The 15,023-nt window shown below is 41.7% G+C and overlaps 1 protein-coding gene across 1 annotated transcript in view; it reads left to right on the forward strand.

Moving 5' to 3' along the window:
* Nucleotides 1-14,671, forward strand: part of RNF145 (ring finger protein 145) — a 61,289-nt gene extending 46,618 nt beyond the window's left edge. The window contains exons 6-11 of the mRNA XM_039485471.1: nucleotides 441-616; nucleotides 6,388-6,528; nucleotides 7,855-8,037; nucleotides 10,388-10,535; nucleotides 11,431-11,787; nucleotides 13,065-14,671. Of these exons, the coding sequence (XP_039341405.1) occupies nucleotides 441-616; nucleotides 6,388-6,528; nucleotides 7,855-8,037; nucleotides 10,388-10,535; nucleotides 11,431-11,787; nucleotides 13,065-13,511 (1,452 nt within the window). The 3' untranslated portion in view covers nucleotides 13,512-14,671. The remainder of the gene's footprint in view (nucleotides 1-440; nucleotides 617-6,387; nucleotides 6,529-7,854; nucleotides 8,038-10,387; nucleotides 10,536-11,430; nucleotides 11,788-13,064) is intronic.
* The last annotated feature ends 352 nt before the right edge of the window (nucleotides 14,672-15,023 follow it).

Consider the following 15,023-nt stretch of genomic DNA (forward strand, 5'->3'; position numbering starts at 1 on the left):
ACAGACACTTGATTTTAAATAAAGCCATGGATAATTTCCCTGTCACTTTTAAGGGATTAGCCTTCCAACCTGAAATTCCAGCTTTCTGAAAATTGTTCCATAGTTACCTAGTATTAACATTGTACGAGAAGTAGCATAAACTTGAAAGGAATTGCTGTCCAGACTGTAACAGTCATGTTGCAAATGTGCCAATTTTTAGCTATTTAGCCTCTGCTCTGACAGGTGTCTGAGACACTTAGCACCTGCCTTTAACAAAAGGTCAAAGAAATACAAAGTCAAAAAATCCTTGTAACTGACCCGCTTGTGACACGTGAATCCGACTCCTGGTTTGAATTGCAAATGAATTGAATGTTTGTTTGTTTGTTTCTATTCTGTTATCTCTGTAAACTTGCAGGATGTGAACAAATGCAACAAACTGGTCTTGTCTTTGCCTTGCCCAGGTAGTGGAGGTGTATGGTCTCCTGGCCTTGGGGATGTCTCTGTGGAACCAGCTGGTGGTCCCCGTTCTATTCATGGTGTTCTGGCTTGTCTTATTTGCTCTTCAAATCTACTCTTATTTCAGCACACGAGATCAGCCTGCCTCAAGAGAGAGGCTTCTCTTCCTCTTTCTGACAAGGTAATTAACTAGTGCCCATAATAAGCTGTTTTCTGTGCATGCATTGTTTGTATTCCTGAACTAATCTACTGTCTTCTACAAAAGGACTGGTTTAAATCAGCTGTCTTATTCTAGTCCCCAGTAAATATTTGTCCGTATCACGAAGCCATCATGCATATTAGTCCAGTGAAGCAGCTCAGGACAAAGGGGTATTAGCAGAACTATGGAAAAGCTCCCAGTGAATACAAAATATAATTTAGTGATGGGCAAACCACTGTACACTCAGCTTCAGTTCAGAAGTTTGGCAGGGCTTCAAAGATTTGAATCGGCAAACTCAGATAGCACCAGCTGAGGCTAGCTAGCCCATTCCTCCTCTGGTGCTTGTGTTGAGGAATTGATGTGTCTGTTGGGTCCTGGATGCTTTATTTTCAGCTGTGGTATGCAACACGTTCTGGGGTACATCAAAACCCACGCCATAACTGAAAGTTTAGCAATGAACAACGACCATGGGGAATTCCATCCACAATGATATCAGCAGAATCAGAAATAAAGCCAAAAGACCCCAAACTTATTTTCCTCAGGAAGGAGAGACTTGGGTTATCTTTCTGATGGTGATCCTAAATATCCCAGTATGCTACTCTCTTCCCCAGTTGGATTGCTCTTGAATCTAGCTTTCAGGGTATTGGACTGGATTCTCTAACAAACTATTTCTGATGTTTGGTTTGTTTTGAAGGGTGTCTTTATTTAGCAACCCACATTCTTATGGACCATTTCATCGGCAGAGGGACATTCTCAGTGCCTTTGGTGCTTGGGAACTTTTCATACCTCTTCTGTCTTGTTTTTGGCATTCATCTATCTACAAAATTTAGAGAAAACATAGGAAAACTATTACACTCTGTCTCCAGTCATTCTCTTACTAGATTATGACTCACCAGTCTTTCCCTTCACCCTCTTAGTGCATTTGGGACCTTCTTGTCTTTCTACTAAACCACACAAAGAAGTTGATACATTGCCAGCATCTCCTAACTCTCTCTAAAGGTTTGTTTTTAGAATAACCTGTTTGACACCACAGCCTCAAGGTCAAGGTTCTAGAACATTCCTATCACTTTCACACATGGCCCTGTGTCCATCACAGTACTCAAGCCCTCTGAGTTCAGTGTCAACTTAAAATAAACAGAGAAACATCAAGGATTTGAGTGCATTACATACTAAAATGTAATGCAACACAGTACTGATGGCATTATTCAGCATTAACAGAGGTGATTCGTTTTCAGTTAACCCCCCCACCGCCCAACTTTATTTTACACCTCCACTGAAGTTTTAATATTGACTTTACCTAACTGTAGTGTAGCAGTTGCCAGGGATGTGGGCTGCCTGACCTAACAGGTCTCTTCCATCTCTAATTTCTGTGATTGAGTTGAAGAAATTGCAGGGTGTAGACAACAGGTTTTTTGCTGCTTGTGAAGAACTGGAAAATTTGACTCTTGTTACTAGGGGCAGAAATTGGAGAGTCCCTTGACAGCAGGAAGGTAAAGAATCGGGATGATGAAATGGCTCTTCCTCACAGAGAAGACCCAGTATCTCCCACATAGAATAGAAGAGACTAAGATGAGAATCTGATCAGTCTGACCTCCTGCAAGATGCAGGCCACACTCACCCGCCCACTCTCCCCCCAGCCACCGAGGCCTGCCCAGCGAAAAACCCAAAGAAGCCCTCAATTCCGCCCCCTTCCTTCTTCGAAAATTCCTTCCCCCCAGCTGAATATGGCGCTCAGCTGAACTGCGAGCTCAAGGGCAAGACTCTCCTCCAAAAAAGGTTATATCATACCATTATATACCATTATTGATTTATTTATTGACCTATTGACTATAAACCCGTTATCTATCTAAACCCATCCTCTCCATCCATAACTTAATTATTCTAATCTTAATCTTAAGTCCTCCCTTCCTTGTTTCCCCTCGGTGCTGTTGTTGTCTCCAGTATCTCCCCTGAGATGGTTAACCTTGTTAGAAATTTTCCAGCCTGAATCCTGACTGTGAATTTATATCCGTTTTGTCTCGTGTCACTGTGTCCACTAGCTGAAAAAAATTCCTTCCTTCCTTCCCTGGTATTTATCCTCTGATATATTTATTATATCTATCTATATCTATCCCTCTATCTCTTTGGTTAGGAAAACAAACAACTCTCCTCTCTCCTCCTTTCATTACCTTCCATTCCCATTTTCATTCTTCATTCCCTTCTTCTTCCTTGTACCTGTTCTAGTTTGAATTTCTTAAACATGGGAGACCAAAACTGCACACAATACTCCAAATGAGGTCTCACCAACGCCTTATATAATGGGACTAGCACCTCCTTATCCCTACTAGAAATACCTCGCCTAATGCAACCCAAGAGTCATCTAGGCTCAGAGCTCCCCACTTTGCCTAATACAGAAGCCTGTGCTCTAGTAATGTGCATACTCTGGCCACAGGCAGAGAGCAGAGGCTTGTACCACATGGCACAGCAGGGGAACTTTGATTTTCTAACACACCTCATGCATTTGGCAAATATTGTGGCTATTGCTACATGCACAAGATCTCCAAAAGGAAAGATCTCTAATGTCAGATTGACATACTCAGTGCAAATATCACTCTTAACCACTGTTGGTCTTTGCAGGCATGAACCATCAATATTCCAGTTACTGAAATTATTTAAAGTTAAAACACAGGTTTACCTGGTGCAATCTAACACTTCCAGTTCTAGTGTTTTAGATTCTGGAATTGTACCATAGAATTGAGGGGCAAGAGTGTGAATGATCATGTCTCAATCCATGTACATCAGGTAGAAGTTGCCTGCCCAGTATCAGAATAAATCTGTATCTTCATAATAAGTGAGAGTTAAACAAGATGCCATCTTAAAAATATTACTTGCTAGACTTCCTCTGTGCAGCCCAAAACATGAAAGCACCAGCCTTTTTCTCCTAGACTCAATTTCATCACGCTCTGGGGACGTGTTTCCTCAAGGCATCCTTCTTGGTGGGTTTTTGGCAATTGCTGTCATCTTTTACCTGCCCAGGAGCAACACACACAACCAGGAGACTTTTATACTAGTGTTGTGGGGGCCAAAGATGCATTGCTTTGCCATGGTAAGAAAATGCAACAGTAGCACTCGTTTCTCTTCTGAAGGAAAAAAGCTCCAGTAGCAGGTTTTATCTCTGACAGCCTAATTGTTTAGGAGAGGAAGTTAAAATATCATTTTGTTAGACAAGCTAATAAAGATTCTCTAGTCAGCCAGAAGACTTCACTGTGCTGCAGTCTACTTAGTACAATGGAAAAATGTTTCTCTGCCAGAAAAGAGCAGTCTGTGCACACGTGCCCTTTATTAGCAGTAATGAATTATTTCCTAGAGCTGTACAACTCCAGAATTCAAGCAAGAGCAATCAGAGTTCATTTAATAGCAATGTTAAGCTTCCACAAATGCACAACAAACAATAACAGTACACAGCCTTCGTTGTATTTTTTTTTTTTTGGAGATGGCAAGAATTCAAACCTTCAGAACAGTTCCAAGCTCACACCTTTGGGCACATAAGGATAAATCTGAAAGCTCTTCAGTCAGTCCTTTGTTTGAGATTTTTAAGCTTCTCTGAGTCCCTTGCATGGTAAATTATCTCCACTTACCCTTTGTTAGGAAGGGTGGTAGCCTACTTGCTAGAGGGGTTGAAAGTTCTTGATTATGGAGCCTACATGGAGGCTCAGCTATGCTGGATCAGACTTCTCCTTAACTATCATTCCTTCATTCCTGACAACTGCCGGGGAAAATACCCTGAAGTTATTCAAAAATACCTTGCATAGCAGGTGCCCTTAATAAACATTGTACATGACCAGTACTGAGAGGGACAGACACAGCCCAAGCACAGTTCCTGGAAGATAGGTCTCTGTAAGGGATGACTACACCTCTTTTGGCCAGTTCTTTCCTATTTACAGTCACACCAGAGCAACATACTGGGGACTTTGAGGAGTCACTAGAGAACGATTGTGCCACGATCATCTGGCATAACTCTTCTTTTCCAACCAGTTAGACAAATCTGTCTCTTGTGCACACGGAGTTTTATGCTTATTGTTTTGGTACTATAGACGTGCCCTTCTTTGCTGGGGGTTCTGGTGATGGTGAGTGTTCTTAGACGCCAATGTTCCATTACAGACTCTGTTTTCTCTATCTTCCAAAAGGGCTTGTATCACTCTCACTGGAGGATAGGGAAGACTTGCTGAGTTATCAGGAGTACCCCTTGATTGTATGATGAGTGAGACTCTTCCAAATTCTCTGCTTTGGGGTTCTTCCAAAGACAACTACCATTCATGTGCAGAGGCGTAGCCAGGAAGTTAAGACGCTTCTAGTGGGCAGCCTATTCAGCTACAAAAGGCTTTCATGCCCTGTCAAATTGGGGAGGGGGGATATTTTAACTTAAAATGTTGGATTGCTGAAGAGTAAGCAGAATGATCTGTAATAAAATTTGAGCTGTTATTTAACAGACACTTTAAAAAGAAATGATCTTCATTTGTTGCGTTAACTCTCTGGTGCCGTATAAAACATTAAAAATGGACTCAGAGTACCAGTGCATCTGTTTATCGTTTCCTTTGTTCCATTTAGTGTTTGACACGAGTTCTTTCTTGGAGCACTTTGCTTCTACTTGACCCAGCAGTGAATTAATTAGAATGCTGTAATGTGGCATCCTAATAATTTCTCTGAAGGAACCAGGATTGCTGTTGTAACCAAAGGTGCCAGAACTTGGCCCTGAGTTGAGTAGCTGAGGATTCCCTGGCATTGGAGAACGCAAGCTTAGAGCAGCTCCACCCCACTGCTTTCCAGCTCTGCTGACATTGGAGATGGGAGGATGTATAGCCAGAGCACGCTGCATTCTGCTGATCTCTAGCAGTGTGATTCCCATTAAAGGTCGCTGTACTCTGGAGAAACACGGAGACTGCTCTCGACTGCGCTGGCCCAGGACTACAGAAAACTGGCCCCAGGATGAGTAAGCTGAAACAGCTCTTTGATGAGTCCTCAAACTTGGCTGCACCCAGCCCTTGTGAATCCTCAGCTGCAACCTTGAAAGGAGAAGTAGGCCTGAGAGCGAGAGCATCCTGTGTTCTCGCTCAGATAATTGTTTAAAGACAGCATGTCTTTTTGGTATAGTTTATTTGAAATTTATACTAGACCTCTTTTGTGGGTCAGCAGTAGTTTTGAACATAAAGATCTCAGATCACTTTTCAGACCAGAATTATGAAAAACGTTGCAGTTTATTAGCCATTTTAATAACAGTTTACATGAGTGATATATAGTGACTGGCATCCTGGCAGTATTGCCATGGGTGGGAACTAACCAATCAAATCGATCTACTGTAACTTTGCGTCTCCTTGTGGTAATTGGATTGAAATGTCATTAAGTGAATTGAGTGCATCACATTTCCATGCCTGAGAATGAGTGCTCTTCTTTATTAAAATAAAAGCAAGATAGCACCACCATGTGGGGCCGTCTTGAAGCACAATCTGAGCAATGGAGAACCACCTGGGCTTGCTTATCAGCTGATAGACAGAATTATGCATTTGTGACTGAGTAACTGTGAATCTTTGACCTTTGATGTCCGAGGAGAAAATAGTGGACTGTGCTCTCATGTAATTTTGTTGTAGAAGAACATGCATGTACTTGTGCGGCGTCTCACGTTATGTTTTTAAGCCAATCCAGATGTAGTTTCAAACTAGCGCAGACTCTTAATTGAAGAAATCTTTTTATTAATTAAACTGTGTTTTTCCCCCTAGCATTGCAGAATGTTGCAGCACTCCATATTCACTCCTGGGGTTGGTGTTCACAGTCTCCTTTGTTGCTTTGGGAGTTTTGACTCTCTGCAAGTTTTACTTGCAGGGCTACCGAGCATTCATGAATGACCCGGCTATGAACAGGTAAGTGCCTGACACACATTTAGAACTACGTAGAACTGAGGTTGGCATTTGTTGAACTGAAAGTTATTTTTAACCCACTATAAACTCCTTAGAATGCATAGGAATTACGACAGGCTTCTTATTTATTAGTCCAAATACACTATTTTAAAGGGTTTGAGATGGAAATGTCTACCATGAATCTTAGAATAATGACAGTCATGCACTGTATGTATTACAGAACTGCTTCTCCTTGGGATTTTAGATTCTGTACAGTGTCTTCATTGGGATGAGTGACTGAAGGAATCTTCAAATGTTAGAAAAACTAAATGCTTACCTAGTTATATTTTAACTTCCTGGTTAATTTTCCCCCTATGTAACTACATGTGAAACTAAACTAATCTTTTGTGGAAGATTTACACTGGTCAGCTAAAAGTTACTGTGGGAAACTGCCAAAGAATATAGGCAACTTGTTTCTCGTGTGCTTGTCACAACTGTCTGACATAAAATTGGGAGTTTAGTTGTGGCACTGTGGGTTAGTATGTTAGCTTTTACCAGGAGCTCAAATGCTGGTTCAAGCCACAAATGAAGGACTTGTTTGTACTTTGGGTTCTGAGGTAAGTACGTGGGAACTGCAGTGAGTATAAAGTGAGGCTGCCCAGGAATGGCTCAGGAGCATTTTGTGTGTGGAGGGGAAACAGTCCTGCGTAGTCCACGCTGTGCTATAACTGCTTCAAGATAGTGTTGTTATTGTCTCCACCTCAGAAATATTAAATTCACTTTCATCTTCAAAACCAAAAGCCTGAAAGTGGGGCATTCAAGGGACTCTTTATTCTAGAGTTTCTGTGAGCGGCATTGGAAGTTGTTCTATATATCTAAGTCTGAATTCACTGCTTTCAAAATGTACCCAAGTGGTAGGACTCCAGACAGGGATGTCATTGAAGAAAAAGTGAGACAAGGCGGGTGAGAGAATATCTTACACAAGAGTTCTTCTTCAGGCCCAGACCTGAAGCTTGTCTCTCACCAATAAAAGATATGCCCTCCCCCACCATGTCTCTCTAATATCCTGAGACCAACATGGCTACATCCCCACTGCATACATTAAAGAATAAAGGTCAGCAAAGCCTCTGCAAGCTACAAAGAAGCATAAGCAGTATTTTTTTAAAGAAATATATCAATTTTAATGTCCTGAGGTCATACAAGCAGAAAGAAATCTTAAGATAGAATCAGATACAAAGGACTATGACAAACTCTGATTTCATACATGCCAGACTTTTATTTTAAGATGAAGCAAAATAATTAATGCTCTGCATTTTATTTTCACTTTCTCTTCAAAACACCAACCCAAAGGGGGATGACAGAAGGAGTTACTCTCCTGATCTTGGCAGTGCAGACTGGTTTAATCGAGCTTCAAGTTGTCCATCGGGCATTCCTGCTTAGTATTATTCTCTTCATTGTGGTAGCATCCATCCTTCAGTCCATGCTGGAGATTGCTGATCCCATTGTTCTGGCACTGGGCGCTTCAAGGGACAAGTAAGAGATGCACTTTCTAAACTGAAAGCTATTTAAAACTCTTTCTTTGTAGAGGTGAGCACACTAATATGTGGCCTGATAGCCTTGGGGGCTACCAAAAGGTAAGTTGTGGTGGTCCACATTCTTGTAGACTAAAGAATAAAAAGGTTAGTATACAGACTATTCTAATTTCTTTGCTCCTTCTCCTTATCTCCTCCCTTCTCCCACACACTCACTCACTGTGATGTACACCAGCACAGAGATGCTTTGCAACATGATTCCTTCTGCTGAAGAAAAGTGACATGGGTCACATGGTCCTAATGAAGAATCATCCATGAGCATGTCGTACAGTCTGCACAGGATCATGTTGCTTTGCAGCCACTGGCACCAAGCTCTGTGGGTATTACATGACGCAAGGAAAGTCATCACCCCCCACTGTGAGACACCAAGCCCTGCTCTTGGCTAAACAAAACCACAGTTCAGGATGTCACGGAAACAGCCACTTATTTAATAGAATCATGGGGGGGGGGAATTCTAGTAAGTAATAATAGTCCATAGATTAACTTCAGGAACCTCAGGCTTGGGGCACACAGGTTGTAGGCCTGGAATGTTAGGTGTCTGTGAACAGAACCCGAGGAGTGGAAAAATGGAGTCTTGTGGATGTTTTGATCTGCTGGTTTTTTTTCCTGTTATCTTTGATTTCTTTGTGTTTCTTTGAGGAGCTTTATTTGTCTTTGGTGTTCTGGCATGAAACTGCGTTTCCTATGTTAATTGCATGTCTCTCTTTCCCCTTATGTAACCAGTAAGCGTTATAAATAAAAGAGGAGGTTTATTTATATCCAGTGAGTCTGTTCGGCTTAGAGGTTGCTTGTGGTCAACGCAGTCTCTGTGGCATGTTAACTCGAAATATGCTAACAAAAGGAAATGGGAGTAGAGCCAGGAGATGAGTATCTGGTTCTCAAATAGATACAGTTTACTGCTACCAGCAACTAACTGTTTGCCAGTCCCAAAGCTGAATTTGTAGGGAGTTCTGAACAAGTGAGGTGGGGAAGCCTTCCTCCCCCCTGCCCCCAAAATAACAAACTGGTATTTACAAAATTCAGTTAATTTTAGAATTTTTTTTCTTCTAACCCTTAGCTGAGGTCAAATTAGGGTAGTTTTCCTCTCTCTTTTCTTCCCTTCTGCTATCGTTCGTCAGTTTCAGTGTATCTTATTTCTGGAACTAAATGTGTGTAATAATACATCAGAGAGAGCTGCCAAGTAGCACAGCGAGTAATGATTAGAGGCATTGGAAAGATTTCCACATGGGATGCGAGTGAAAAGACTAGGAGAGTGTAGGGGAGAGATTAGTAAATGGGGACACGATAGGGGTCTACAAAATAATGACGATCTATGTGTTATAAAAGGGAGGGGACAGCTGGCAGGGCTTTCGCTCTGAGGCTCAGGAACTTGCTCCCCTTTGGTCTGAAATAGCCTGAATTTGGTGACTTTTGGGGTATACTGCAAAAGACACCTGTTTGAAAGAGTCTTTGGAGAAGGCTGAGGGTATGCTTCCTTGATCACAGAGAAGTTGATTGCTGGACTGTTTGACTGAGTTTCTATGGAACCAATTTCAGTGCTGCTGAGGTTTAACTTAATTGTACTTATTGCATGATAATTTATGTTAAAATAACTAGAGCCTTGGAATAGATGTTATTTTTTAAAATCTAAATAAATACAATTCATCGCTTTTCTTAAGAGCAAGGTGACATTCGTTAATACTGAAAGGCAACAGATTCAAAACAGATAAAAGGAAATACTTTTGCACAGTGTACAGGCATCATGTGGCATAGAGTTCCACAGGCAGTTATAGAGGCTAGCAAAGAGTTTAGTAAGAGTCAAAGTGTGAGATGTTTTTATGAGGAAACTTCTGCAGGTATACCAGATAGCATTTAAAATAACTTCCCAAACCTTTATGCTTCAGAGCATGACTGCCTGGAGCGGATTATTCCATAATTGTTCTAATGGGATTTCCTGGGTTTTCATCTGAAGCATCTGGTATCAGCCTCTGTCAGAGACAGGAGACAGTTAATTTAACCACTGATCTGATCTGCTGTGGCAATACCTATGTAACTTACTTGTAGTCTTTAATTTTTGCCTTTGTCTCACTGAGGATGTAGCCTTTCCACTTTGTGCTGAAAAGGGCACAGGGCAGAAAGAACTAAGCTTCCATCAGAATAAATGTCTGTCTGTGCTGCGAATTAGACTGTACTTGAGGAAATTAAGAATTCCTTTTCTTAATGTAAAAGCCTTCAGCAGATACAGAAGCCACTGTTGTCTCAGTGAGAGGATGCCAGTTGTCTGAATCGCAACCATTGCATTGTTCCTGCAGGAGTCTGTGGAAGCATTTCCGTGCAGTCAGCCTGTGTTTGTTCTTGCTAGTGTTCCCAGCATACATGGCCTACATGATTTGTCAGTTTTTCCACATGGATTTCTGGCTGCTGATCATTATCTCTAGCAGTATTCTAACCTCCCTCCAGGTAAGGCACACTAGCCTCATGGTAGTCATTTATTTATTTTTCTCCCTAAGGTAACGGGCTATGACCAGAACAGTGCTGGGGGAAGTATTAGAGTGCAGAAGCTGGGATGTAAAATCTTTTATTTATCTCTACCTGAGGCTAGAGTACTCTAGTGCTGGGCTGAGAACACAGGGAACTAAAATATTTATTGTAAATAATGCTGTAGGATTGCAAGGGCATGTTGGTTACAATAAGAAGCTTCCAAACTGCACATAGATCGCATCATTTTAGGAGACTTCCAAAGGCGAGCTGAAAATATGTTGGTGTCCAAAACATGCATACGTACGTACTTTCCTGTGCAGGGGTGTGGGGGCGTTTATCCTCATTTTCATTTTTTTAATTCACTAGTTAAAAAATAACTCTTGGACGCTTGTCATTAAATGGCTTTTTGTATGTGCGCACCTAGTCACTATCTATATCTCTAAGGGCTTGTCTACTCTGTGCACAAGAGAAGTGTGATTTCTAAAGTGCACCAACGTATCCCACGCTAACTGGCCCATGTCAACCCTAAAAATTCTCTACTGCACATTTAATGTAGTGCTGTTTCAAAGAGTGTTCATACTGATACGCCTGTGCCCGTTAGAAATCACACCCCTCTAGTATGCGTTTGCTGTGTGGACAAGCCCTAGCTACAGCCTGGATTCAGCAAAGCACTTAGGCATTGGTTTCCCTGGTATTTAAGCACAAGCTTCATGCTTTGCTGAGTAGGGAAGGATTTAGCTTCCACTTGAAGTTAAGCAAGTATGTGGCTGATTGGGAGCTTATACGCTTCCAGGTGAGGGAGGCCCTTGTGTACAGAACTCTACTTACCCTTGGGACCTGAATGCTAAAACTGTGTCATTCTATCTGTTTTCAGGTGCTTGGAACGCTTTTCATTTACGTTTTGTTTATGGTTGAGGAGTTCAGAAAAGAGCCAGTAGAAAATATGGACGATGTAATTTACTATGTAAACGGCACCTACCGGCTGCTGGAATTCCTCGTGGCTCTCTGCGTCGTGGCATACGGCGTCTCGGAGACTGTCTTTGGAGAATGGACTGTGATGGGCTCAATGATCATCTTCATCCACTCGTATTACAATGTGTGGCTCCGGGCCCAGTTGGGGTGGAAAAGTTTTCTTCTCCGCAGGGATGCTGTGAATAAGATCAAATCGCTGCCCACTGCCACAGAGGAGCAGCTGGAGCAACACAATGATATCTGTGCCATCTGCTACCAGGTGTGCAATTCAAGCAGTAGAACTGTAGGGGAGTGGATGGTCTGGAGTTCGTCTCCGCTGCTGTGACTAGTGCAGTGACTTTGGTTGTGTTTTAGTTGCAATCCCCACCAAGTTCTGCTATATGTAATTTGGCTTAGTGCAGAATTGGGGAGTCGTTGCACTGGAAACCTAGAACAAACTAACATGGAAATTAAGGAATTTAAATAGACCAGAATAGCTTTTTTTTTTTTTTAAATCTGTTTTCAGATTTGCCAGAAGCAAGTGTCGTACTCTAGAAAGTTTCTGAGATTCTTAAGCATTTCCAATGAGTTTGGGCAAAGCTAGTCTCAATAGTAGAACCAAACACTGACTTTTTTTTTCCCATTGGGGAGATTTCTCTTACGCTTCCTGTAAGATTGTATGTACTCCGCTAGCCAGTGTCTTGTACGGTTTCATAGAAACAATTCAATGTCCATGGATTGCTAATTCCCACTCTTGCTTAATTTAAAACACTGGTTATAAAAGAAAAAGAAACGTAATTACTGTAAGGCGAAGGGTTAACATAAGCCAACAGAAGTAAGGAAATTAAAAGTTAACACTGGAAGTACTATTTTTACCACACCTTGTGCTTTTGGAAAAAGAAAAAAAAAATACAGGTGTGCTTCTTTCCTCCCTGGGAAACGTTTGTTATGAATGGAAGGGAAAGACTAACCCTGAATGCAGCATAATTTTATTAAGATTGGATTGGCTCCAAACTTGGTTTCAATGATCTGAAATGTTTATTTAAAACAAAAGCTTACTTTGCATTGAGTAAAAATCCCTGCTCTGACCTCTGTGGCTTAAGTCTAGGCACTTCATTTCTACTCTGCTGCTCTCACACCACGGTGGTTACAAGTGGACTATGGGTGACTTATACCATTGGGTTTGTCTTTCCACCTAGTACCGTGTAACCCATACCCTGCAACTACTTCCACAAAGAATGTAAATAACAATTCCTTTGTGCTCGCTTTTAATCTGTATGGAGCTAACTTCCATGGGGTTGCAATTGTTTTGTCATTAAGCCTCATGAGGCTGGGTACCTGAGTTCTATCATTTTTTTTCCCTCTGGAAACTTACTGGTCTTGTGCCTGTTGAAAGTTATGTGGAAGCTTGTGTGTATGTGGGAAAATCATTACACGTCTTGCCTTAGAATTTCCATCTCGCAGGGTAAATTTGAGATCACATGGAGCATAGAGGGTAATTCTGGGTGGACAGGGTGTTTGGCTGTTGTATGACATCCTGATTTTTATTATTTTCAGGACATGAAATCTGCTGTGATCACACCATGCAGCCATTTTTTTCATTCTGGTTGTCTTAAGAAATGGCTGTATGTGCAAGAGACCTGTCCTTTGTGCCACTGTCAACTTAAAAACCCCTCGCAGCCACCAGGGCTGGGACCAGAGCCGGCTCCACAGCCAAATCCTGGAGCAGAGCAAAATACTGTTAATCAAGAAGCAACTGAACATCTTGGTGTTGAACAGCGGGAGGAGAGAAATCTAAAAGAGAGCCCTAGTGACAGTAATGGACAGGTGCCTGAAGGGCCAGACCACCAGGAGCACTCTCATGACACCAGGAATGATTCTCAGAGTCTGGATTGTGACACTTGCCCTTTTGAGGACAGCCAGAGGGAGATTATTGTGGAGGAACCGATTGGAAGCCAGGAGGAGGTTCTCACTCAGGACCCAAGACTTTCTATCCAGTTTTGAAGTGGCGGAAGATGATGTAGGAACCAGACCCATGTCAGAGACCCGTGCCTGGCTCAGCAGAGACAACTTATCCTTCCACAGTTGTGAAAAAGTTTAGCAATTAATGCTGGTCAAAATGTATTTATAATATCCCATGCTGATTTTTTGTGGGCTGCCTGGTAGAGGCAATTCCAAGGAGATTCAACAGAAATGACTTCAGAAACTGCCTCTGAATTGCAAGGGAGGGAGAAACTGGAAACACATGAAATGGACACAGTATTTTCAGGGGGTGGATAAAGGGGAAGGCAGAGAAGTAGGGGGTGTGAGGTGCGAAAGAGACAGACCCACTAGCTTGTGTTTGGGGTAGGGAGGAACCACCAAACTGAACCATGTCCCAAGGTACCAGTAAGAGGTTAGAACGCTTTGGCCTGTTTTTCTGCATTGACTGGAGCGCAGCCATGATTACTGACAAAATTTTGTACAGCACTGAAGCCAAAATCAAAGATATAACAGCATTGATTGTATTGGAAGATGGAAGCACTCTTAAGACATTGTGTGTGCGCTTTGGGCATTTTTGGTGGGGCAATTACATTTACATTCATGTAATCTATAGTGACTCTTGACTTTTATGACAGAGTCTTCAATATTTTGATGTATATGAAACTTTTGTTAATATGCGCAGTATGGGCCATGTGAAGTAAACTAAAGCTCTAATGAACACTTTGGCCTCCACTGCAAAGTGCAGGAGAGTGGGATGAGTTTTAGGGCACAGATAGAGGCCTTGCAATACTGTTTGATCCTGTGTAATGTTTAATTCTTGCAGCTGAATTAAAACAGTGTTAAACTCTGGCAATATTTGCACTTTTGGGAATGAGTACAGAAATGTGTATGATCAAATGCCGCAAATGCCACTTTTAAAGCTGTTGTTAGAATTTGCACCTTTATTCTTTGACACGCATGTGTCCATACTTAAATTTTTACATTCATCATGGCTTCAGATAGAACTAGGGATGGGAGGGGGGGAAGGAAATTTTTTTATGTGAATTTTGATATGAAAAGAAACTAGTCACTTATTTATACAATAGGCTTGGCTCTGAAGTGTTTTTTTCAAAATTGGTATTAACGTGAAATGTGATATGATTTTATTTTTAGTAGTAAATTTGGATGTAAATTTGGACGAACAGACATACATAGCTGAATGTCTTAATAAATTACATTTGAAGATTTTTACATTTGGTGATGTGATTCTTAAGCAGACGGTGCTACCTGAATGATATGTGCATGCAGACTGGCTGCTGTTCCAGATAGGCTTGCATTTTCCTCTGAGCTCAGCAGATCTGATACTCACTTCCACATGTGCTGTACATGTGTAACAGTGCCATTCTAGCCAAAGACAATTCTAGTTGTTAAAACCTGTCATTGCCACCAATGCCTTACCCTTGAGCAGCTACAAAATGGTATGTTGTGTTCTCTCTGGCCCCCAGGGCCCAGCCCAAGCATGCTGCTTCCCACAAAAACAACAAGGAGTCTGGT

The sequence above is a fragment of the Mauremys reevesii genome, linkage group 8 (assembly GCF_016161935.1).
Source record: "Mauremys reevesii isolate NIE-2019 linkage group 8, ASM1616193v1, whole genome shotgun sequence".
Classification (NCBI taxonomy): domain Eukaryota; kingdom Metazoa; phylum Chordata; order Testudines; family Geoemydidae; genus Mauremys; species Mauremys reevesii.